General features: G+C 40.5%; 1 protein-coding gene across 4 annotated transcripts in view; it reads left to right on the forward strand.

Moving 5' to 3' along the window:
• The window catches only part of CDH17 (cadherin 17), a gene marked incomplete at its 5' end in the record, with an annotated part of 52148 nt that extends 31734 nt beyond the window's left edge, over window positions 1-20414 (forward strand). For 3 of the 4 annotated variants that reach the window (XM_080802856.1, XM_080802857.1, XM_080802858.1), the window contains 6 exons: window positions 5594-5838; window positions 8839-8969; window positions 12973-13212; window positions 17699-17815; window positions 17919-18032; window positions 20298-20414. In XM_080802856.1, the coding sequence (XP_080658982.1) occupies window positions 5594-5838; window positions 8839-8969; window positions 12973-13212; window positions 17699-17815; window positions 17919-18032; window positions 20298-20398 (948 nt within the window). In that variant the 3' untranslated portion in view covers window positions 20399-20414. The remainder of the gene's footprint in view (window positions 1-5593; window positions 5839-8838; window positions 8970-12972; window positions 13213-17698; window positions 17816-17918; window positions 18033-20297) is intronic. The other variant, XM_080802859.1, reaches the window with a different exon arrangement.
• Window positions 20415-24864: the final 4450 nt, after the last annotated feature.

Here is a 24864-nt window from a genome sequence, read left to right on the forward strand (position 1 = left end):
TTGGCTATTGGGAATAATGCTGCATGATCATGGGAGTGCAAATATTCTGTTTTCAGTTCTTTGGGGTAAATATCCAGGAGTGGATTATGGGACGATGTAGTTGTTCTAGTTTTCAGTTTTTGAGGAACTCCCAGGCTGTTTTCCACAGCAGCTGCACTACTTTACACTCCTGCCACTGGTGCAGGAGGGTTCCAATTTCTCCACATCTTCGCCAGCACTTGTTTCTTTTCTTAAATTTGATAATGGCCCTCCTAGTAGGTATGGTTTTGATTTGCATTTCCTTGATGAGTCGTGCTGTTGAGCATCTTTTAATATGCCTGTTGGCTAGTTGTATGTCTTCTTTGGAGAAATGTCTATTTAGGTCCTTTGCCTAGTTATTTCTAGGCAAAAATCAGGTTATTTTGATTTTTTTTTAATGCCAGTGAATTGCAGGAGTTTCTTCTTATATGATGCATATCACCTCTCATCAGATATATGGTCTGTAAAATAATTTCTCCCATTCTGCAGGTTGCCTTTTCACGCTGCTGCTGATTTCCCTTGCTTTTCCCTTGCTCTGCAGAACATAGTGCCGCTGGTGTGCTTTTCCTTTTACAGCCTGTGCCTTTGGTGTCATATCCAGAAACTAAGCTTCTTAGTCACCTTTCTATCAGCAACTGTTCCCCTGAATTACAAATGTGCTAATTGCAGGTAAAATTTGCCAAGGAAGCCATATTGCCCAACTATAGTCAGCTCCACTTTATGGAGCATGTCTGCAGACCTTCTCCTTAGTGTCCCACCCTGACTCCAGCCAAGGCAGAATTAAGCTCCACTGTATGGATGAGGTTCAGGTCCCCCAGCCATGGCAGAGCTGGGAACTTGACCCCAGGCCCCTGACTCCTCTAGGAAAGTGATTTCTGTTAAGGCCTATTGTTGCCACCTACTAGCCCTGTGACCTTGATCATATGCAGTCTGCTCTCAAAACCTCAGTTCTCCCATCTGTAAAAATAGGTAAAATGGTAGCACCATCTTTTTTCTTTTTTTTTATTTTAAAGATTTTATTTATTTATTTGAGAGAGATCACAAGTAGGCAGAAAGGCAGGCAGAGAGAGACGGGGAAGCAGACTCCCTGCTGAGCAGAGAGCCCAAAGCAGGGCTCCATCCCAGGACCCCGGGATCATGACCCAAGCCAAAGGCAGAGAGAGGCTTTAACCCACTGAGCCACCGAGGTGCCCCAATGGTAGCACCATCTTTATAAGGATGTTGGTGGATTAAATGTGAAAACACATATAGAGCTCTTAGCACAACACCCAGAAAACAGTAAACTTAATAAATGTCCAGCACTATTTCAATTCTGATTAATTCAAGCTAGGGTGAAAGCCAGGTTTCTGCCTGTGGGCAGATGTGCTCTCCCCTCTTGCTGAGGGGGCCAAACCTGCCCGACCCAAGGGTCCAAGGGTGTGGACCAGGGACTGCTGACTCAGCCTCTTCAGGGGAGGGCCTGCGAATCAGTCATTTTAATATGTGCCCAGCAAAGAGGAGAAGCCCTCCTGTTTTTCTCCTTTACTCTCCTACAGCCACCGCACCTCACTTCTGACACTACATGTGTGCGTTTTCCACACCAAGCAGATCTTTGACACCAGCCTGGAGTCCTGTGATTTAACTCTGTTCTTGCATTACCCACCTGGAGACAACACAGACTCCTCAGGTTGAAGGCTCAGTCCCACGAGACTGCCTCTTCTTTAGAAGCTAATTGCAAATCACAGGTTGTCCCCTGTACTTTGGAGCCACTGGCTAAAAGTCGACTCTATGACTCCCTCCTTGGGTCCCACCACTTGCTGAAGCAGCTCACAGAACTCAGAGAAACATGGACATTGGCCAATTTATTGTATTGTGGATATGATAAAGGACATAGGGGGACAGCTAGATTAAAAGATCTATAGGGCAAGGTCTGGAAGTGTCCTCCGGGCAGGAGCTTCTGCCTACTCTTGAGTTATGGTGCCCTACTCTCACACAAGATGGGCTATGTTCACCCATGGAAGCTCTCTGAACTTGTGGGATTTTTATGGAGGCTTCATCATATTGACAGGGTTGATCATTAACTCAATCTCTAGCTTTCTCTCCCCTTCCTAGGAGGTGGGGGTGGGGCCGGAAGTGCTTGGTCTTTCTGGGCCTCCAGCCTGAAGTAACCCAGGAGCCCATCAAGAATGGTTTCATTAGAACAAAAGGTTCTCCTCCCACCCTGGAAATTCTAAGGGATTTAGGAGCTCAGTGTCAGGAACCAGGGACAGAGAACAATATATGTATTTTCTATTATTTCACATGCCAACGTGATGCTGAGGATGAACCAAGTTTTGGAAATGCTGTCTTTCTCAGTATTTACTGCCACCCAGTGTTCTGGCTGCTTGTGTGGTAGAACATGCTGGTCTTGGGTATCAGGAGCGGGTATCAGGAGCAGGAAGTCTATGCCTTTGAGTCCTGCTTGGCTTATCAATAATTCCCTTGGGATCCCCTTTTTGAAATTTAGCTTTAATTTCTTTAAATGAAAATGTCACTTCTCTACCATGGCTGGTCTTTTTGAATCCTCAGACCTTGACCTATTTTTAACTAGCTTAAGAGTCATTTGGAAAAGTAATGCACACCCTTTTTTCTCATCACTGATCATTGGTGACAATGTTACATATCCCCAGTCTCTACTCCTCTCCCTCTGCACTTCTATCTTTGCCTCCAGGTTGAATCTAAATCACTGAGTCTGACCTTTCAATCAGTTGTGTGAAGAAGAATTATTGCCTGTGCACGTTTTTCAGCATGTTTTTGATGAATATATCTCACCAGATGGGACCCACAACCATCCCAGGAGGCCATAAGTCTCTTGCCTTGGCTTTGCAGGCAAATCCCTGTGTTATGAACAATACACAGGGTTTGACAAGGCTTTTCCTTGATTAAGTTCTGCTGATGATCATTTGCTAATTTAGCATCTTTCATTTCTGATTTTTTTCCCTAGAAGATCTGGCTCAGTGTTTTTCCTGGTGTGAAGGTTAGGCACTGTGATCAATGGCAGGCTGCTCCTTTCTCATTTGTTCTTCCATTCAGTACATGGAGGAACACTGACACCCCCTCCTAACTGGTCTCCTTGTCGGTGGTAGGGATCCTCACATGACTGCTCCCAGACTTACTTTCCTAAAATGCACATCTGACCTTGTCAGTCTTGTGCCCCATGCCTTTCTCTGCTCCTCAAGGATGAAGTTCCAGCTCCTTAGCTGGATACACAGTCTTCTCTGTCATCTATTTTTACTCTCAGCCTCATGCATTCTCTCTTGATGACATAGGTTGCTTCCTCTTTGCAGACATAGTGTCTCACTTCTTTATCCCCCACCTCTGGGGGCTGCAGTGATGGGATGGGAAAGCCGGGTATGCTATTGAGGATCTGTTTGGTGTGAGGATGGGATGCATATCCTCTGCCTGAGCACACAGAGAGTGGAGCTGTCTGCCTGAGCCTGGGCTTGGCTGGACCAGCAAGGAGGAGAGAGGGCATCCTTTGTCCACAACACAGGCTTCCTCCAGGGGCTGCTGCCTTTCTGTTCCAAATACCAGGCTTTCTTGGTTTGGTACCCCTGCCTTCATCCCCTGAGATGAAGAGAAGGGAGACCTATAAGACCAGTTGGTGGTGATCCTAAGAGCCTCACGGAACCATGGCCTGCAGACAGTGGGTGCTTATTTCTGGGAGCAACCTCTTTTTTACATCTCATCTGGTTTAGAAAATTTTATATCCTTAATATTTTATCCTGTCAGTTGCTTCTTATTTTCTATCTCAAATGGCCTTGAGTCTTCATACATAATTCTTTCTCTTCCATATGATTGATATTTCTATCGTACTTTCTATTGAACTAGATATTGGGTTATGATGTTGTGTGTGTTTGTGTGTGCATGGAGGAGAGGGGTTTTTGGAGAATAGGAATTTTCTCCAGAATGTCTTTTCCACTGGAGCCTTTAAGGGCCCAAGAAGACTGAGTTCTTCTGATCTTTCTATCTCTTGACTGTTACACAATGTATACTGTGTGCCAAGAAAGAGAGGAGAAGCAAAAGTGAGTGTAACATAATTCCTCGTCTCAGAGAACTTGTGCTCAATAAGGATCTAAAATAGAAAACCAAGCAATTAAAGATTACAGAGGACGTAGAGCTTGTCCATTTGGGTAGGAGGTCAGATGTAGAAAGGACTGCATTGAGCCAACTGCTGCCTGAGGGGGAGAACTTCAGATGTTAGGGAAGGGCAGGCCAAGCTAATGCAATCAGGTGTCAAACTCTCTGTGAGTTTTTCTCTTCGTGAGTGGATATTACCATTTCCATTCAACAAATGAGAAACCGATATAAACTAAAGTTAAAAGACTGACAGCTCACCAAGAGGTCCTAGGTCTTACAGGCCTGGGAGAGTGAATCAAATAGTGTAGTTTCCATAATCCATAATGTACTTTTTTGGGCTTCACTTTGGTTTCTTTGTTTTTGAGGTCCTGGGTGCCATTGAGACAGTGACTATATCCTCTCCCTAGGAAAAAACTCACATGTGCGCCTAATATAAATATTTAGATTTTGGTTTCTAGGGCTCTGAAGATTCCCAGCAGACTTTTAATACCAGATGAGAGGCCCAACTTTAGGGCTTATTCTTCTTCAGCAGGCCTTTGGACTAGGATTTTTTCGTCCTCATAGAATCATGGACTCAATGCCTTGAGAGAGAACTTAAAAGTCACATAAAACCAGTTGCTGAAACGCTTCAGAAGTTCTTTCAATGCTAGCCTGTCACATGTTGTTTAAGCCTGTTCTTGGAAGCTACCAGAGTTGGGAATTTACTGTTTTTTGAAGCCACTCCTTCTGTCTTGGGTAGCCCTGTCAAATTCTTCTTCAGAGTACACTCACTTGGTTTCTTGATTCTTGATTCCTGGCTCTGTCCAGCATGGTTTGTCACAAGAGCAGATCCTCTATCTTTCAATTTTCTCTGCTAACCTCTCCTACCCTTTAGGCAGATAAGTTCTTTATTTTGGGGTTTGGATCCTGAGGTCCCTTGGAAATCATTCTCTATACATTGTGGATGTCTCTATATAAGCCTTTCCCCAGTTGTCTTCTGAGAATTTTCTTGAGAGAATTAGTAAGTTTCTGCTGAATGAATGAAGTATCCTAGGGTTACGTAATTTAAGGGATGCTGCATTGATTTCCTCTCCTAGGAGAGTCGTAATGCATATAGCATTTTAAAGCCTCTGATAAGTCCTGCAGTTCCAATACTATGGCTCTGTTATCATTTTGAGAAGTAGGTTTTTACTGACACCAAACTGAGAACTGCTGTGCTATTAAAAAAAAAAAGTATTTTATTTATTTATTTATAGAGAGGAAGTGGGAGGGCAGAGGGAGAGGGAGAGACAGAATCTTAAGCAGGCTCCATGCCCAACGTGGGACTCAATCTCACAACCCTGGGATCATGACCTGAGCTGAAATCAACAGTTGGACGCTTAACTGAATCAGACGCCCCTGTCAGGAAGCTTTTAAAGGACTGTTGGGAATGAATCTTTTAAGGGTGCTAATCGTCCCCCAAATTAATTTTTCCTCTTTTTTTCTCCTTCCTATACAGCCTCTTGATTTTGAAACCGCAGCCATTCATGATATTGTGTTTCAAGCAGAAAATCCTGAGCCTCTGGTGTATGGTGTAAATTACAACACCAGCTCCACTGCCACGTTCAAGCTTATTGTGACAGATGTGAATGAAGCACCCGTATTTTCCCAGCGCATATACCAAGCAAAAGTCCGTGAAGATGTGGCTATAGGCACTGAAGTGGGCAATGTGACTGCGAGGGATCCGGAAAACCTGGATATAAGGTAGAAGAGAGCAATGGTGGGCAGGACTAGCTGTGCTGGGACTATGGCCAGTGGGGAGGAGTGGGGCTGAGAGGGACAGAGAAGCTGGTCTGAATCCAGGGCTCTCCCCTGAGAAAGCAATGATCTGAAGCTGTATCCCAGGGTATGTGGTGAACTTGATCTTGGTTCCAACAGTCGTCAGTACCCAGGGGGCATCAGTGAGAAATCAGGCTCAGGCAAATGGGAAGCATGTCAGCTTCCATCCTAGCCCACTCACCACAAATCCCAGCTGAGAGCTGATGAGTTCAGGAGATGGGTCCAAAGACTGGGCTACCCAAAGCCAGGCTCTGTGTCTGTACCAGCCATGGGGACCAGGGTGTGGCGGAGAGTTGCAACCCAACCCCTAAGGTGGACTGAAGTTCTTTCTAGACAGGGAGAATGAAGCAAAAGCCCAACTGGACAGACTTGCCCACCTGATAGGGTTAAAGGAATCTTTTGGATGTAGACTGTCTACATTACTTAGTTCTCCAGACAACAGGTCTGGGGTGACAAGACTCATTCCAGAGCCCATCCCTGGAGAGGCTAGTGCTCAGACTGAGGTTGTTGAACAAAATGTGCATATATTTCCATCTTAGCAATTCTCAATCATTTTTTTCCAGTGCAATAAGACCTACACGGATTTGTCTTAAACATGCACAATGATAATTTGTCCATATCTGAATCAATATCTATAACCTCTTTAATATTATATAGTTAATAAGCACCTAGATAGAGTTTGAGCCTGGATCTTCTGCTTCTGTTTTACCACCTTAGCACTACTGTCTGTGGCATAACAAATACTTCAGCTTAAACCATTGAATGTGCTTATGAATGATAATTCCTTAAATTTCTCAAACATTTGAGGGAAGTATTGCCTCCTGGTGAGCTGTCATTTAGGTACTCGGAATCACCTCTAAGACCTTTTTCTTTGTCCGAGAGTAAATTTCCCACCTGTTTCACTCTCTATGTCCCATAAAGACAAAGGTAATAGAGAAAGAATAATAGGGGCTACGCTGTGTGGTTTAGTGTAGATACTACTGTATACATCAGAGTCACAAAGTATGATGGGGCACAAAATGTTTATAATTTACAACCATTTATTTTTTAATAAATGCTTCTGCCTTCTTCATGAGAATGCTATAAAAATCACTAGTCAAAGACAAGTGAATAAAAATTTGAGTTAATGAGTGGGGACAACAAAATCATTTAAGAAAAGTTCTTGGATCAAGGAAAATGTATACCGTAAATACTATTAGATTGAGATCAGGAAGATAAGGAAGAAGACACAGAAGGAGAGTGTCCTGTAAGAAGACAAATGAGAAGAGTGTTTCAAGAATGATGAATAATCGATCAATAGTTCTGATTCTAATAATAAGTCAGTTGAGAATTCAGGCTGACTCCAAAGTTTTTGGCCTGAGTTCATTCTTTTTCTCTCGGCTATGCAAATTCATAAACCATCAGCACCCAGTGGTGCTTTAAAATAGAAGATCAGATCACAGGACTGCTCTGAAAGCCCTCCAGAGAGAAATCCCAGATATGTAGGATTTCTTCTTCATCACCCATACATATAGCCTAATAGTACAGAGCATACTAATATGAAAAAATTAATCTGATGAATGAATACATACTGACTTTTTAACCATTCTCTTACTTCTGGACATGTAGGTTGTTTCCAGTATTTTTTTTTTTATTATATAAAATATTTTGAACCTATGTATGAATGTTCTTTTCTAACTTGAGTTAAATTGGTTTTTATTTGGGGACAGTTTCCAGAAGTGGTATTCTGTGGTCTGAAGACATGACAGCCTTATGGCTATGTTGTTTTGCTTCCCAAAAGGCTGCCCTGATTGATTTTCTGGTGGTTCTAGGCTTATCTCAGATCTATCTCTCACACGCCTGCCAATGAGTTCCATTGAAAACACAAATATGACTAAATCACCTTCCTGCTTAACAGCATTCTATCACTGCCCACAGCTTCCCATGATCTGGCTCCTTCTACCTCCCTGGCTTCATCTTTTGCCATCCAGAGCTTCCCATTTTTATCCCAACACAGCTGGAATGCCTGACTACCCCACACCACCAGGCTAGTCCTTGGCCTCTCTGCACTAGTTCACACAATTGCTCTTGCTTGAAGCATCCGTTTTCTTGCCTTAGTTAACATCTTCTGTTTCAGAAAGCGTTCTCTGGGAGATCTCAAGCCCCTTCTCATTGTGTTTGCTACATTTTACTGGCACTCTCTATTTCTGTGTCTGTCTCCTCTACTGGCTTAAGAGCAACCCCACCCCACCCTTTTTCTGGTAATTTCCACACTTGTTCTTTTTTTTTTTTTTTTTTAAGATTTTATTTATTTATTTGACAGAGAAAGAAATCACTAGTAGGCAGAGGCAGAGGGGGAAGCAGGCTTCCCGCTGAGCAGAAAGCCCGATGTGGGGCTCTATCCCAGGATCCTGAGATCATGGCCAAGCTGAAAGCAGTGGTTTAACCCACTGAGCCACCCAGGTGCCCCTCCACTCTTGTTCTAATACCTGATATTTGCAAAGCACTCAGTAGATGTTTGTAGAATGAGCAATTGAATGGGCCACCAGCAGCCTCTGAGTACCCACCCATTTACCTAATATCTCCACCCCTGGGGGTTCGAGTTTTCTTAGAGGGAGTGGTTGGCTAATCAGTTTTAAAAGATGCTTCCAGGTTGTTTTCATTGGAATCCTTTGATTTCCAGGAAAGTTTAACTCTTTTCCTCTGGAGTTTGTGACTATATCTTTTTGATAAAACAAAATTATGACTCTGTAAGGATATACTAAGCCTCCTTTTGAAGAGGGACAGTATGCCAGGAAAGCATTAATCATACAAAATAACCCTTAAATATGCTCTAAGTGATATGCAAGGGACAGGGCTGATAGAACAGCGTAATGATCTTAAACTAGCTTCACATCTTCACACAGAGTAATGTGGGTTTTCTTTCACTCTTTTCACCTTATGAAGTTATTCCCTGAGAGACGACAGGAGAGGCTGGCTTAAAATTGACCCCGTCACTGGCCAGATCTCAACTAGGGCTCCGCTGGACCGGGAAGCTGAGAGTATGTATGTGGTGCACGTGGTGGCTACCGAAATAGGTGAGGAAAAAAAGTAACAAATGATGAGGGGCTACATCGACAGACATGGGAGGGAAGGTGAGGTGGGTGGGAAACTACCGAGTCCAATTGTCAGAATATCTTCCAATGGAAGGATGATAAAGGTACCAAAGTGGAGGGAAGTGCTCAGACCTTACTGGTTTGGTGCAAGGTGGGATCCACTGGCGCCTCTCTGGCAGGGGCTCACCCGCAGGCTGGCTGGGCAGCAGGGGTGTTGCTGCTCACTGTTGTTTCCGGTGGGGGCTACAGCTTCAGGGAAGGTTCCTGCACCCCTGCTGAACTACCTCCCCTTCCTCCAAAGTGGTTGTGGGTTTTCCCTGAGAGCAGGGCACTGCCCTGCTGACCTAGACCGTGACTTGCTCCTTCAGCCTTAAATTGCAGGGGCTTGGGTCTGACCCGTTCTGAAACAGAAATGTTTTATGCCATGTTCTCAACTTCCATATGTGCTGGAATCACCTGGGGGCTTGTTCAATCAGATACGAGGAGATCATCTCTGGAGAGTCTGATTCACTAGGCTTGGGTAGCCCTGGGTATCTCTGTTTTGCTGAAATTGGGTGAGCTTTTGAAAGGAAAGACATATTCCATAGACAAGCCAAGGATGTTTGAATCATCCTGTATAATCTTTGCACCCCATTTAGTCCAGTTGTGGTGATATATATTCCCCTCTGACTTTGAATGTGGCATTTCAGGGAACTTGAAAAATTAAAATAAACATACACCCATAGGAATAGTATGCCTCCCAGTGATAAGTCTGGCGATTAAAACATAAGGTTTCTTTGCACTTAAATGGAATTTTCCAACTTAGCGTAGAAATTCTGTTGATTTTATGCTGGTTGAAGCCTCTAATTAAATAGCAAATATATTTGCCTGGTTTACCAAAAAATGAGAATGGAACAAATTAGGACTAAATGAATACAATTTTAGACCAAAAAAACAAACTTCCAAATGTGAGGCCCAGGATTGGGGGGTGAAATGGGGAACATTCCAGTGGATGGGAATCATAAAAATGGTCCTGCCTGTGAAAGGATTAAGAAAAACAAAAGTGCCACAGTCAAGTTAAGCCAATGAGGGTAGAAATGCTGAAGTCTGTGCCAAATTTGGAACAGTTGTGTGCAAGCAGACATGCCTTGGTGAGGCGGGGGGAGGGGGTGACTTGCTCTCTCCCTTGCTTGTTTCCAGAAAAGCACATTCCACTATCACATTGTATACATTGAACTCTTGATTTAAAAGCTCCCGATTAATCAGTAGGAAGTTTCTGGCTGAGCCTTTATGCCACGCATTCCACCACAACATACTGGGGATCAACACTTCACTTTGGATGTGTCCTAGAGACCGCTCACATTTTTGAAGTTCCATGAATCAACACCAGGATCCGAAGCCCTATTTCCCTTTGTCGGCTCTGAAATGATGCTGATAGATGAAATGACTTCAAGAGCACAGTGGCTTTTCCTCCTTTGGTTACGTGTGGTCAGGGCTAGGGAAGACAGTTGAAAAGCAAAGCAAGAGGATGAGGGTCATTGGAATTAAAGCAAGATGGGGTCAGAAACTGTGGAACTGGTCTCTGTGACTGATGTCAGGGAGAATGAGAAGAGTCTGTGTTTATACTGCACTGGCAGCCCTGGTTTTAAGCACTTAGTGTAATAGCTTAATCCTCATACAACACTATGGGTAGGTGCTATTCTTGACCATATTTTATGGATGAGGAAATCAAGGCACTGAGGAGTTCAGTAACTTGCTCACGATCACACAGCTACCAACTGTTAAGGCTACAAAGTTTTAATCTTTCACCGCTATACCATAGTAAATAACATTTGTGCAGCCCTTTACTATTTTCAACAAACAATATGTGTGGGGTCCTCGCAAAGACACATATTATATAGCTGAAAAAATGATGTGTAGAAAACTTAACAAACATGCCTAGGTCAGTGTTGAGGAGAAATTGTGGGCTCTAGAGTCAGACTTCCTGGGGTGGAAACCTCTCTACTGCTGTATGATCTTGGGCAAGTCACACAACTTCTTTGAACCTCAGTCTTGTCATCAGTAAATGCACATTGGAGTTGTTTTAAAGTAATGTATACCCAAAGCAAGCTATACATTCAATGCAATCCTGATCAAAATACCACCAGCATTTTTCACAGAGCTAGAACAAACAATCTTAAAATTTGTATGGAACCACAAAAGACCCCCAATAGCCAGAGCAATCCTGAAAAAGAACAAAACTGGAGACATCATGATGCTGTATTTCAAGCTCTATTACAAAACTGTAGTCATCAAGACAGTATGGTATTGGCACAAAAACAGACACACAGATCAATGGAACAGAATAGGGAACCCAGAAATGGACCCTCAACTCTATTATCAACTAATCTTGACAAAGTAGGAAAGAATATCCAATGGAAAAAAGACAGTCTTTTCAAGAAATGGTCCTGGGAAAACTGGACAGCCACATGCAGAAGAATGAAACTGGACCACTTTCTTACACCATACACAAAGATAAACTCAAGATGGATGAAAGATTTAAATATGTGACAGGAAACCATCACAATCCTAAAGGGGAACATAGGCAACAACCTCTCTGACTTTCACTGCAGCAACTTCTTATTAGACACGTCTCTGGAGGCAAGGGAAAGAAAAGCAAAAATGAACTATCAAGATAAAAAGCTTCTGCACAGCGAAGGAAACAATCAACAAAACTAAAAGGCAACCTACAGAATGGGTGAAGGTACTTGCAAATGACATATTGGATAAAGGGCTAGTATCCAGAATCTGTAATGAACTCATCAAAATCAATTGCAACTGTACTACTAGGTATTTAACCAAAGGATTCACAAGTGCTGATTCTAAGGGACACACACCCCAAAAATAAATAATCCAGTTAAGGAGTGGGCAGAAGACATGAATAGACATTCTCCCAAAGAAGACACACAAATGGCTAACAGACACATGAAAAGACATTTAATATCGCTCATCATCAGGGAAATACAAATCAAAACTACAATGAGATATCACCTCACACCTGTCAGAATGGCTAAAATGAACAACTCAGAAAAGAACAGGTATTGGTGAAGGTGCTGGGAAAGGGGAAATTTTTGTACTGTTGGTGGGAATGCAAACTGGTGCAGCCACTCTGGAAAACAATATGGAGGTTCCTCAAAAAGTTAAAAATAGACCCAGCAATTACACTACTAAGTATTTATCCAAAAGATATAGAAATGCTGATTCAAAGGGACACATGATCCCTAATGCTTATAGCAGCATTATCAACAATAGTGAAATTACGGAAAGAGTCCAGATGTCCATCAACAGATGAATGGATAAAGAAGACGTGGTATATATATACAATGGGATATCACTCAGCCATCAAAAAGAATGAAATCTTGCCATTTGTAACAACATGGTTGGAACTAGAGGGTATTATGCTAAGCAAAATAAGTTAGTCAAAGACGTATGTCATGATTTTCCTCATATGTAGAATTTAAGAAACAAAACAGATGAACATAGGGGAAGGGAAGGAAAAACAAAGTAAGTTTAAAACAGAGAGGGAGGCAAACCATAAGACACTCTTAACTATAGGAAACAAACTGAGGGTTGTTGGAGGGAAGGTGGGGGTCGGGTGGGCTAAATGGGTGTTGGGCGTTAAAGAGGGCACTCACTGGGATGAGCACTGGGTGTCATATGTAACTGATATATCACTAAATTCTACTCCTGAAACTAATACTACACTATCTGTTAACAAACTTGAATTTAAATAAAAAAATAAAAAAAATATTAGCACATAAATCTTAGTTATTATTATTATCATTGAGACTTTTTAAGCAGGAAATGAAACCAGGTCTGATTCTGAAAGCTTGTTATCTTTCTACTACCTCAGTAAACCCAACTGTTTGAACTGTGTGTGTATGTTTTTAAGAAAAGGAAGTATTTTTTTCCCCTTTATAGGAAAATGAGAGACCTGATACCATGTTTCAATCTCTCACTTCCTTAGGTGGCTCCTACCTGAGCTCCATAGCCAGTTTCCACCTGACCCTCTCCGATGTGAATGACAACCCCCCTCGGCTAGCCAAGGACGATCCAGGCTTGTTTCTGTGCCATCCCCTCCAAACAACTGGAAGTGTCATTTTCGAGGCCACCGATGACGACCAGCAGTCATTTCTGGGTCCACAGTTTACGTTTTCCCTTGACAGTGAATTTTTACAAAACAACTGGGAAGTTTCCAAAATCAATGGTGAGTTGTCAAAAGTACATCGAACAAAACACTGATCTATGATTAAAATTAGATTTTCCTTTGCCTTGGTGTGCTTGCAGCCACTCAACACAGAGCTTTCTCCCAGGCTGCAGGCAGGAAGTTCATGCTCTGAAAACTTGTAGAGAAGAGCTCATCAGAGGGGAGAAAACCCTGGGCTTTGGAGGGAGAAAGATTAGCACACCCCATCCCCCATAGTGTACATTGGACAATTGGATAATTGGATAATTTGAAAAGCACTTGCAAAATTTTCCATGGCAGCTGGGAAAACAGCTTCATTGAAATACAACTGTCATCAATAAACAGCCCATATTTACAGCATACAATTTTATAAAAATTGATAAATGTTGCTATCATTGAAGCCATCAGCACAATAAGGATAAGAACACTTTCACCACCCTCCAAGACTTTTCATGCTCCAGTTGTAAATCCCATTTTCTACCCCACCCTGCCCATCCTTCATCCCCCTCCCCAGGTAACCACTAATCTACTATCTGTCACTATTAGATTAGTTTGCATTTTCAAGAATTTTATTTAAATACTGCAATACAGAATGTACTCTTTTTTTGTCTGGCTATTTTCACCCAGTATCAAGTAAAGCTGCTATAAGCATTTGTGAACAAGAATACTGTAAGAGCACACACCTTCATTTTTCTTGGTTGAATCCCTAGCAGTGGAATGGTTGGGCCATATGGTAGCTGCTTGGTTAAATTTTTAAGAAAATGGCAAATTGTTTTCTAGTTTGTAACATTCTCCATTCCCATGGGTGCATGAGACGTCTAGTTGCTCAACGTGCTCCCCAACACTTGTGATGTGCAGTCTTTTTTATTTTAGGCATTCTAGTGGGAGTGCAGTTGCGTTTCTTATGGTTTTATGTTTCCCTAAAGACTAACGGTGTGGAGCATCTTTCCATGGGCTTATTTGCCATCCATGTATTTTCCCTGGTGAAGTGTCTGGTCAATTTTGGCTGCTCAGTTTCCATTGTTGACTCCAAGAATTCTTTCTATAGTCGAGGTACAAATTCTTTGTCTGATAATATGTTAATAGATACTTCCTTATAGGACATGGCTTGCGTTTTCATTTTGTAAGAATATCTTTTGAAGGACAAATTAAAAATTTTTTATGGTATCTGAGTTTTTTATTTTTAAATTTTATGTAAGTTGTCACTTTTTTGGTGTAATATTTAAGAAATATTTGCCTAACCCAAGGTTACTAAAATTTTCTAATTTTTTCCTCTAAAGGTTTTACAATGTCAGCTTTTACATTTAGCTCCATGGTTCATTTCAAGTTAATTAAAAAAAATAGCTTCATTTATTATTTTTAGAGAGAGAGAGAAAAAAACCTGCGGGGTGAGGGGAGGCAGAGGGAGAGAGAAAGAGAGAATCTCAAGCGGACTCCCCACTGAGCTTAGAGCCCACCATGGGGCTGGATCTCAGGACCCTGAGATCATGATCCGAGCTGAAATCAAGAGTTGGATGCTTAACTGATGAGCCAGCCAGGTGTCACTCAAGTTAATTCTTGTATGTGGTATGCAGTTAAGGTCAACTTTCATTGTATTTAATAGGACTATTTAATTGTTCTGACACTATTAATTGAAAATATCCTTTTCACATTGAATTGTCTTGGCAGCTTTGTCAAAGATCAAATGACTGCACATATATGGATCCATTTCTGGACTGTTCTGTTTCACTGATCTCTTTGCCTATCTTTATACCAATACTACACTGTTTTGATTACTAGAATAAAACTTGAAATCAGGTAGTGTAATTTTTTCCCACTGTGTTCTTTTTCAGTATTTTTTTCTTCTATTCTAGGTCTTTTGCATTCCATATAAATTTTAGAATTTAGCTTGTCAATTTCTACCAAAAAAGCTTATGGAGATTGTGACTTGGGATCATGTGAATCTGTAGCTGAATTTGGGGGAGAACTGGCATCTTAACAAAACTGAATCTTCTAACCCATGAACATGATATCTATAACTCCATTTATTTAGGTCTTCCTTAATTTCTCTGAGCAAAGTATTTTAATTTTCAGTGTATACTTCTTGCATAATTTCTGCTAAGCATCTCATATTTTTGATGCTACCCTAAATGGTATCTAAGATTTTAATTTTTAAGCAATTCCAAGATATGGGAATATAATTGATGATTTTTGTGTATTGATCTTATATCCTATGACACTGATGACCTCACTTTGCAGTGCTCTCTCTCCCTTTTTTTAGGACTCCATAGATTTTCTAGGTGGGCAATCCTGTAGTCTGTGAATAGTAACATTTTAATTTCCTTTCCAAACTGGATGCATTTTATTTCTTTACCTTGTTTTATTACTGGCTAAAACTATCAGCAGATTGTTGAATGAAAGTAGTGAAAGTAGAAATAACCTGGCTTGTACCTGATATGGGAAGAAAGCATTCAGTCTTTGACCATTTAGAATGACGTTTATTGTAGCTTTTTTGTTCATGCCCTTTATTAGATTGAAGAATTTATCTTCTATTGCTAACTTGCAGAGAGGTTTTTCTTTTTCTTTTTTAAACTGGGATGCTAAATTTTTCACATACCTCTTGTGCATCGATTGAGATGATTATGTGGTTGATTTTTGGAGGGGGTCTTTTGATTGGTGAATTATATCAATCAACTTTTGGTCCTTAAACCAATCCCTTCCTGGTATAATGCTTAGATGGTGGTGAAATATTAGCATTTTTATATATTGTTAGATTTGATTTGCTAAAATTTTAAGGACTTCTCTATCTGTATTCTTGAGGAATATTGGTCTATATTTTTCTTTCCTTGTAATGTCTTTGTCTGGTCTTGGTATCAGAGTAATGCTGCCCTCATAGAATGACTTAGGAAGTATTCTACTTCTTTAATTATCTGAAAGAATTTGTATAAAATTGTTTTTTATTTCTCTCTTACGGTTCAGTAAAAAATTACCCGTAAATGCATCTGGACCTAGAGCCGTCTTTATAGGAAGTTTTAATTAAAAATTCAACTTCTTTAATAAATACAGGGCTATTTAAGTTATAGATCTCTTGTTGGTTGAACTTGTTAGTTTTTATCTTTTAAATTGTCTATTTCATTTGATTTGTCTAATTTATTGGCATAAAGTTATTTGCCATATTATTTTATTATCCTTTTAGTATCTACAGAATATGTAGTGATATCATCACATCATTCTGATATTGAAAAATTGTCTTTTTCCAGATCAATCTGGCTAGAGGTTATTAATTTTACTGATATTCACAAAGAACAAGCTTTTGATTTCATATATTTTTCTCTATTTTTTGTTTTGTATTTCAGTGCTCAGATCTTTATTATGTCCTTCATTCTTATTTTGTATTTGATTTGTTGTTCTTGTTCCATTTTTATTAAGTGGAAGCTATGGCAATTAATTTGGAAATTTTTGCTTTGTTAACATGGAGATTTGGTGTAATAAATTTATCTCTTAGTGTCACGTTAGCTGTGTTCCAAAAGGTTTGATGTATTGTGTTTTCAGTTTCTTTCAGTTCAAAATTCTTTCTATCTTCCCTTTATATTTTTTCTGTGACCCCTGGGTCATTTAGAAGTGTATTATAGGGGCGCCTGGGTGGATCAGTGGGTTAAAGCCTCTGCCTTTGGCTCAGGTCATGATCCCAGGGTCCTGGGATTGAACCCCACATCGGGCTCTCTGCTCAGCAGGGAGCCTGCTTCCCTCTCTCTCTCTCTGCCTGCCTCTCTGCCTACTTGTGATCTCTGTCAAATAAATAAATAAAATCTTACAAAAAAGAAAAAAAAAAGAAACGTATTATACAGTTTCCAAATATATGGGGATTTCCCACATCTTTCTGATTATTGATTTCTAACTTAATTTCATAGTGACCAGAGAACATTTGACTGAAACACTTTTAAAGTTATTGGGACTTTTGTCTCTCATACTTTAAAGATATTTTTTCTACTGTGTTTTGGATTGCATTGTTCTTCTTTTTCCCTTAAATGTGATGTATCTTTTTTCCTTTTAAGATTTTCTTTTCCACTAGTTTTAAGCAATTTGATTATTATGTGCTTTAGTGTAGTTTTGTTTGTTTTTCTTTTTCCTGGGATTTACTAATCTTTGATCTGAGGATTTAGAGTTTTCATCAAAATTGGAAAAACAATTAGCAATTATTTCTTCAAATATTTTTTCTCTAATTCAGTGTTTAACTCAGTTTAACTTTACAGAACATCACTATATGGAATAATGATAACCAGCTATATTCAGTAGTATTCATTCTATAGAGAAATCATGATCAAATCACAGGATGCTTTGGCATCCTGTTTGACATTAGGGAAGGTACACGTAGAGTGGTCATTCTTTGGGTAGTTTAACTCAAACTTACATTGAATCATTTCCTAGTCAGCCTTAGTATATATGCAAAGATGAGCTTTATTCCTGTTAATACATGGTTCCGAGGTTGTGTTTTCATGTCATTCATTTTTTTCCCCTATTCTGACAGGAACACATGCCAGACTTTCCACCAAGCACACAAACTTTGAGGAGAGAGTTTACAACGTCCCAATTCGCATCAAGGATGGTGGTCGGCCACCCTTGGAAAGAGTAGTCTCTTTACCAGGTAGGTATTTTCCCAAGAATTGAGAGAATTCTTGTCTTTGATAAGGAATTCTGTAACTGTTTACTTGAAAATGTGTTTCACCGAATACTATTCTGCTTTCCAGTTATTTTCTGCAAGTGTGTGGATGGAAGCTGTTTCCTGCCAGCAGGTCACCACTCTGGGATGCCCACTGTGGGCATGGCAGTTGGTATACTCCTGACTACATTTTTGGTTATTGGTGAGTATAATTTCTCAGATTCAAGGATTCCTGCTCTGGGCCTTTGAAACCCTTGCCTCAGGATCTCTCCTCAGGGCCTGTCGGGTGGCTGCTGACTGGCAATCTGTGCAAAGCCAGGAATAGAGATCACGAGCAAACTATCAGACTTTCCCAGTTGAGAGCTGCTGCCTTTGTACAACACTTTACTTATCACTGACCTGTTGGTTAGTTTGGGAGATATAACACAAGAGGCTTTAAAGCATAAATTGTTATGTTTTGGGTCTAGTTATCAAGGTTTTGTGATAAAGGAGAAAGAAATGCAGTAGCTGTGACCCTGACATGTGCCAGGTCCTATGCTCAATATGGGGGATACAGCGATGGGCAAGACATACCAGATCCTACATTCACAGAACTCACAGTCTAGTCTGCCATTGTTGGACTAGGTGGAATCAGCCTTCCAGTGGAGATGCTCACATACCTGAAATGTTACATAATTTCCCTTTGCATATTTTAATGACTGTAGACTCTGATTCTGTTACCCCAGAACAATTCTAGCTTATCACAGGCCTTACTCGGCCTTGGCCCCCTGGCCAGGCTAGGCATCAGATTCCCCATCTCTAGCCATCTTCTCTTTTTGTGAGGAGTTCAGGGCTCACTGTGGTAATCGTCCTCTTTCAGCTGTTGTCCTCACCATAAGTTAAATATTAGGGATAGATCCTTCATCAGGTCGGATCCTCTTGACTGAAGGGGTTTACACCAGTTCACATCCTTTCTCTTTTGAAAGGAGGGATGGGATTCTTCTAAGAATTCTTCATTTTTTCCCTGGCATCTGGTCTTTTCAGCCATGACCCAATCTGTCACATTGGACTCTGATTCACCGGTCTAAAAGAGATCTCATTTCCTTATACCATTCCATCCAAATTCCTCATTATTGTGACAGGGAAAGACCTATGTGACATAGCCACAACCCATCCTCACATGTGCATGGAGATCATCTTTCCTCCCTGACCACAGGCTGGTATACACCTTTCATACTAATTGAGCTGGACTTTTGAGTTACGACTCATTTACCAAGCTCCCTTCTGGCTTCTATGTCTTTTCTTCCTCTGTCCACCCTCCCATCTTAAAAGGAATTTTGAGTTTATGCACCAAATAATTTTCCCCCATGATAGTTTAGTCCCATAATTTTGCCATACATTAAAAATTGAATGAGTCTGGGGATATTTAAAAATAGAAGTAATAGGATCTTACAGTTTCATACCTTACTTTTTCCAAATAGGGTGGGGATAAGTGGAAGATTCTTTTTTAAAAAATATTTTTTAAAGATTTTATTTATTCATTTGAGAGAGAGAGACAGAAGAAGAGCACAAATGGGGAGAGGGGCAGAAACAGACTCCCTGCTGGGTGGGAAGCACAACATGGGGCTTGATCCCAAGACCTGGGGGTCATGACCTCAGCCAAAGACATATGCTTAACTGACTGAGCCATCCAGGCACCCCTTAGTGCAAGATTCTTCGTTAGTCTCTGAGCATCCAGTCTCTTCTGCCATGATTCCTCCTGTAAATTCACTGCCAGGTTGATTTCCTTAAAACAACTCTCCTTTTCCATATTGGTTTCCATATTGGTTCCATAAAACATCTCCCTTTCCATATTTTCTATTGAAAAAACCAATATTTTCCATACTGGTTCCATAAACTCGGGTTTACAGTATAGAGTTAGTGCTAAAATGCACAACGTAATTTTGTAGGAGTTCAGAGATAAGAAAAATCAGAAAGGTTAGGGAGTTTACTAGAACTGGAGCCATGAGGAAGGTACCAAAGATAACGTGGTATCTGGTGTGGACACACCTAAGCTTTAGGTAGGTGAACAGGTCAGAGAACAGCTTTCTGATTGTTCTGATGGACTCTTTCCTCTAGAGAAGAGGAAGGACTGGAATAGACTTTATTGAATATGTCAAAAGGTCAGGAACTCTATCAGATGCTTACACACTTCGTCTTCAGTATGCATTAGGTCCTATATTCCTTGGTAAAGACCCAGTGAGAGCTAACAGCTTAGATATGATTTGGGAGTTGATACATACTTACAATAAGATAAATGATAAACTTATGAATCCAAGAAAGCCAATGCCTAGAATGCCTTTTTCACCAGGACGACAAAACTTTGTTGAACCACAAAAAGAAATGAAGTCATATGAGTCATTTTTTCCTACAAGAGTACTACTTTATAAATGAATGCGATAGGACATTTTAAGATTCCATCTCTTTGACCCTGTGTTTTCTCTTTTAGGTATAATTTTAGCAGTTGTGTTTATCCGAATAAAGAAGAATGGAGGCAAAGATAATGTCGAAACTGCTCAGGCATCTGAAGCCCAACCTCTGAAAAACTGAATTTGAAAAGGAATGCTTGAGTTTATATATTGAGTGCTATTTCAGTAATACAACCATTTAATCCCATAATTTTACTTTTTTTATGCAACATGTGCATTACGATTTTTTACAGATATACCCTCTTGCCCTTTAATATTTTATTACTCTTTGATATTCTGAGTGCTATAGACATTAGAGACATTTCCCATTTTCCCACGACACTTTCCCCTCTGCAAAAGCTTCAGCTATTTATCCAAAACAAAAAAATGTATGTGTTTTTTCCCTTTAGGGAGAGATGGACTGATGAAATATTCTGTTCATTTTCTCCTTATCAAGATTTATCAGTCATCCACCACAGAACTTCCTGGATTCCATTTATACTTTCCTAATTTCGTCCTGTGTCTCCTTCCTCATGCCTCACTTGGTATTGCACTAATTTTAAAACATTTGTTGGAGAAAAGAACAAAGTGAAGTTGTAGGAAAAAAATAAAATGGGAAACTTGTCCTTTGATGTGAACAGAAACTCTTTGTGTTATTAGCCTTCTTTAGCTCACTGTGGCTCGTATCACTCTTCATTTGAGTTTCTCTCACTTGGAAATGGCAAAAACCTACCACAGGCCACACAGGCCCACTTTCATAAATTTTGGTGCAGAAACCAACCCCTGACCAGATTTGCTTATTACCTACCATGCTTATGTTCTGCACATGTTTTCCTTATGTGTATGTTAATAAAGGTTGGTTGTTGTATATTTAACAGAAGAAGTAGTGACAAAAATCAAGAATAAATGTTGACTGTGGTTTTGTTTCTTGGGCTCTTTGGCTCTGCTTCCTGCTTCTTTGCATTTGTTGAGAGAAGATCTGGTTAATAACAATGGTTACTTAACCTTGATCAGAATTGCCTCCCATGTAGAGCTGGTCTGTAAAGAGGCATCTACAACGAAATAAAAATTCACTGCTTTCAGGACCATTCAGGTTGAATAAGAGAAACTTAGGCATTTGAAAGGATATTTAGGTCTGGAACCATGGTCTGGCTTATGCTTTGATCCTTGAAAACATTCAACATTACAAAACCATTCAGAATTTTCAAGAATTTTCTGGAAAAGAACTTGTATCTGAAAAGGTGCTCTTACAATGGCAGCTGAAACAGGCCATAAGTTCTTTTTTTTTTCATAAATAATCCTTTTTGTGGATTTCTATTATATTTTTATAGGCAGGAAAGTAAAACAAAATATCTAAACTCTAAGATCACAGTATTGCTTTCTTGTGTAATATCTTGTGCTTCAGACTCTTTTACCAGCTTTTTCACATGAGGCTCATTGAAAGTCTCATAATGGGTAAGGTTCTCCATTGTCACACTGTACATTAAAAGACAAATAAAACAAAAATCCAAGACCACCGAAAGCAAAATTTACTTCACAAATTATACCCTAACCCAAAGAACAGTCTTTCTTAGTAACTTTTATTGGTATTTTGCTTGTGTGGTTTTCTTTTTTAAAGATTTATTTATTATTTTTTTAAAAAGATTTTATTTATTTATTTGAGAGAGAAAGAGAGAGAGAGAATACAAGTGGAGGGAGGAGCAGAAGGAGAGGGAGAAGCAGACTCCCTGCTGAGCAGGGAGCCTGATGTGGGGCTCGATCTTAGGACCCCAAGATCATGGCCTGAGCCAAAGACAGATACCCAACTGACTGAGCCACTCAGGTGCCCCAAGATTTGTTTAAGAGCGAGAAAGAGAATACACGGGCAAGCAGAGGAAGGGCCAGGGAAGGGAGAGAAAGAGAGAATCCCAAGTAGACTTCCTGCTGAGCATGGAACCTGACATGGGATTCAATCTTGGGACCCTGAGATCATGACCTGAACTGAAACCAAGAGTTGGACACCCAACTGACTCAGCCACTCCGGCGTCACTACTTGTGTGTTTTTGACAAAGAGTGGCTATGATGTGACATTTATGGCACATAAAAATGCATCATTGCTTGCCCTGCTTATTTTCAAGAAATCCTATTATTATTATTGAAAGACCAAAGTAGTCCCAAGGCAAGTCTGCTGGGTTAGATGCAGGGGTCTATCCTGCCTCAATTCAGTGTTGTTCTCTCTAGACCAACTTGTACCACCTAATAATGGGCTGATCACACAGAACCTTCTCATCTAAAATCATTGATTAGTATTCATATTTTTCTTACTTTTTTTTTTCCCCTGGGATGGGCCCTTTCTCTCAACATTCTTTCTCTTCCACAACCAGATCTTCCCCATTCTTAAGGTCTTAAAGACCAGATTAAATACTGGTCCCTTTGGGAAAACTTCTCTGATTTCCTGCAGGAGACCAGGCCATTACCTCATCTAAACTTCCATGCTGTGGTGAGAAAATTTCAGTAACATAATTTCAGTAATACAACTGAATACAATTATTTCAGTAATACAACAACCCTGTTTGGCCAGGATCCATTTTCTCGTCTGGTTCAAGTAGTTCTCTTTCTACTGGGAAACACTTCCTCCACCCCTCACCTACCTGTATCGTCTGGGTAGAGCCAACCCCGTTTCCTCATTCTTCCAGCATTAGAGATAGGCATTTTATCTCACTAAAACTTCTAGAATTCTAGTTGAAACTCTTAAAAATAGCTCTCTTTAAGTGGAATTTGCTAAACTAGTAGGAAGTAAACTTAGAACATTCTGATCACCACAAAAGGTGAGCCTGCCCTTGAATGAGGACCACAGAGGGTCAACACCTAAGAGGAGAAAATTCTAAAGAGGTTGAGTAACAAAATCAAGATGTGTTTGAAGGCAAACTTATCCTGGAGTTTTCTATCTTGTGAGCCAGTACATTCCTGTTTTACTTAAAGCTCAATGGATTGCTGGCCCTTGCAACAAAAAAGAATGGTATTTGAACCTTGGATATGGTGCCTGTCATGTTCTACAATTAGAGTCCATTTGATCTCTGCAACTAGTCTGGGACCTCTCAGAATCCTTTCAATGCCACTGTGGCAAGTCTTGGCCCATAGTGCCTCCTCCATAGTTTTCTGAAGAACACGAGTGAAATAGTTGGTTCATCTTGACCACTTATACTATCCTCACTTAAGTGTCACCCATTTAACAAAACTGGAACAAATTCATTCTTCGTGTTCACCTACCATATCCTCAAAGACACCTTAAACTCTCACTTCACCACCATTCTTCCCCCTACATACAAACCCTGATGCTCCATGCAAATGTCCTCAGAGCTGGCTGGTCTGTGAATTAAAAATCCCCTGAGGATTTCTGCATGGTTAAGAAATAGCTGTGAGGGGCACCTGGGTGGCTCAGTGGGTTAGAGCTTCTGCCTTCGGCTCGGGTCATGATCCCGGTGCCCTGGGATCGAGCCCCGCATCAGGCTCTCTGCTCTGCGGGGAGCCTGCTTCTCTGCTCTGCGGGGAGCCTGCTTCCTCCTCTCTCTCTGCCTGCCTCTCTGCCTAGTTGTGATTTCTGTCTGTCAAATAAATAAAATATTTAAAAAAAAAATGGCTGTGAGACTGAGAGTCTCAGTGGTGGAGTGGGGAGGAATAGGCGGCAGCTTTTATGAGCAGCTCTGTGGAAGGTATGAGAGGTTTCTGGGGAGCAGTAAATGAAGAGTGGAGATCTCTAGGTATTGCTGCAGGGTCTAAACAACCCACAGGCAGGAAGCTGAGATGACCTCTGATGTGTCTAATGCGAGAAGGAACCGATTCACTCCCAGGATTCTGTGCAATGCTATATGCATCATGGGAGCTTGTTAAACTTGGAACATTAAAAGTCATCTGAAAAGATAAAATATTTTACAAATCAACTTCTTAAAAATCATTTGAACTGTTTTTAAGTGTACAGTTCATTTGCATTAAGTAAATCCACATGGTTGTGCAACCATCACCAACGTCCATCTCCAGAACATTTCCATCTTCCCAAATGAAACTCTACCCATGAAACAATAACTCCCCACTCCCTTCCTTCCCTGAGCCTCTGGTAACCACTATTCTAACTTTTGGTCTCTGAATATGATTATTCTAGAGACCTTATATAAATGGAATCCTACTATGTTTGTCCATGATGTCAATGTTTTAAAATAGTAACGGGGGGAAAAAAAGAAAATAGAATTCAAATCTCAGAGTTATCTCAGGAGGAGACTATCTCAAGACTAATGTTATTTTTTTAATTTGCCTATATCCATATGAGTCACACACATTGTATACACTTAAATATACATTTTACACACATGTGAAGATATCCATACAGTGGATCTGTTTGTTCCCTAAATACCACATGCACTGGCACTGCTCCTAAATTTCTCCTCACAAAAGCCTGTCTCTTTCTGGCTGAGTTCCAAGAAGTGTGGTCAGCTGTTGGATGACCAGCTGTCTACTACAGGGCTTCTCAGTGGATGCATGTTAAAATCACCTGGGGCAGTTTTTCAAAAATACTCATTCTGTGGTTAAAATTAACAAGTCAGGAAATGACAGATGTTGGTGAGGATGTGGAGG

Source organism: Martes martes (assembly GCF_963455335.1).
Source record: "Martes martes genome assembly, chromosome: 4".
Classification (NCBI taxonomy): Eukaryota; Metazoa; Chordata; class Mammalia; order Carnivora; family Mustelidae; genus Martes; species Martes martes.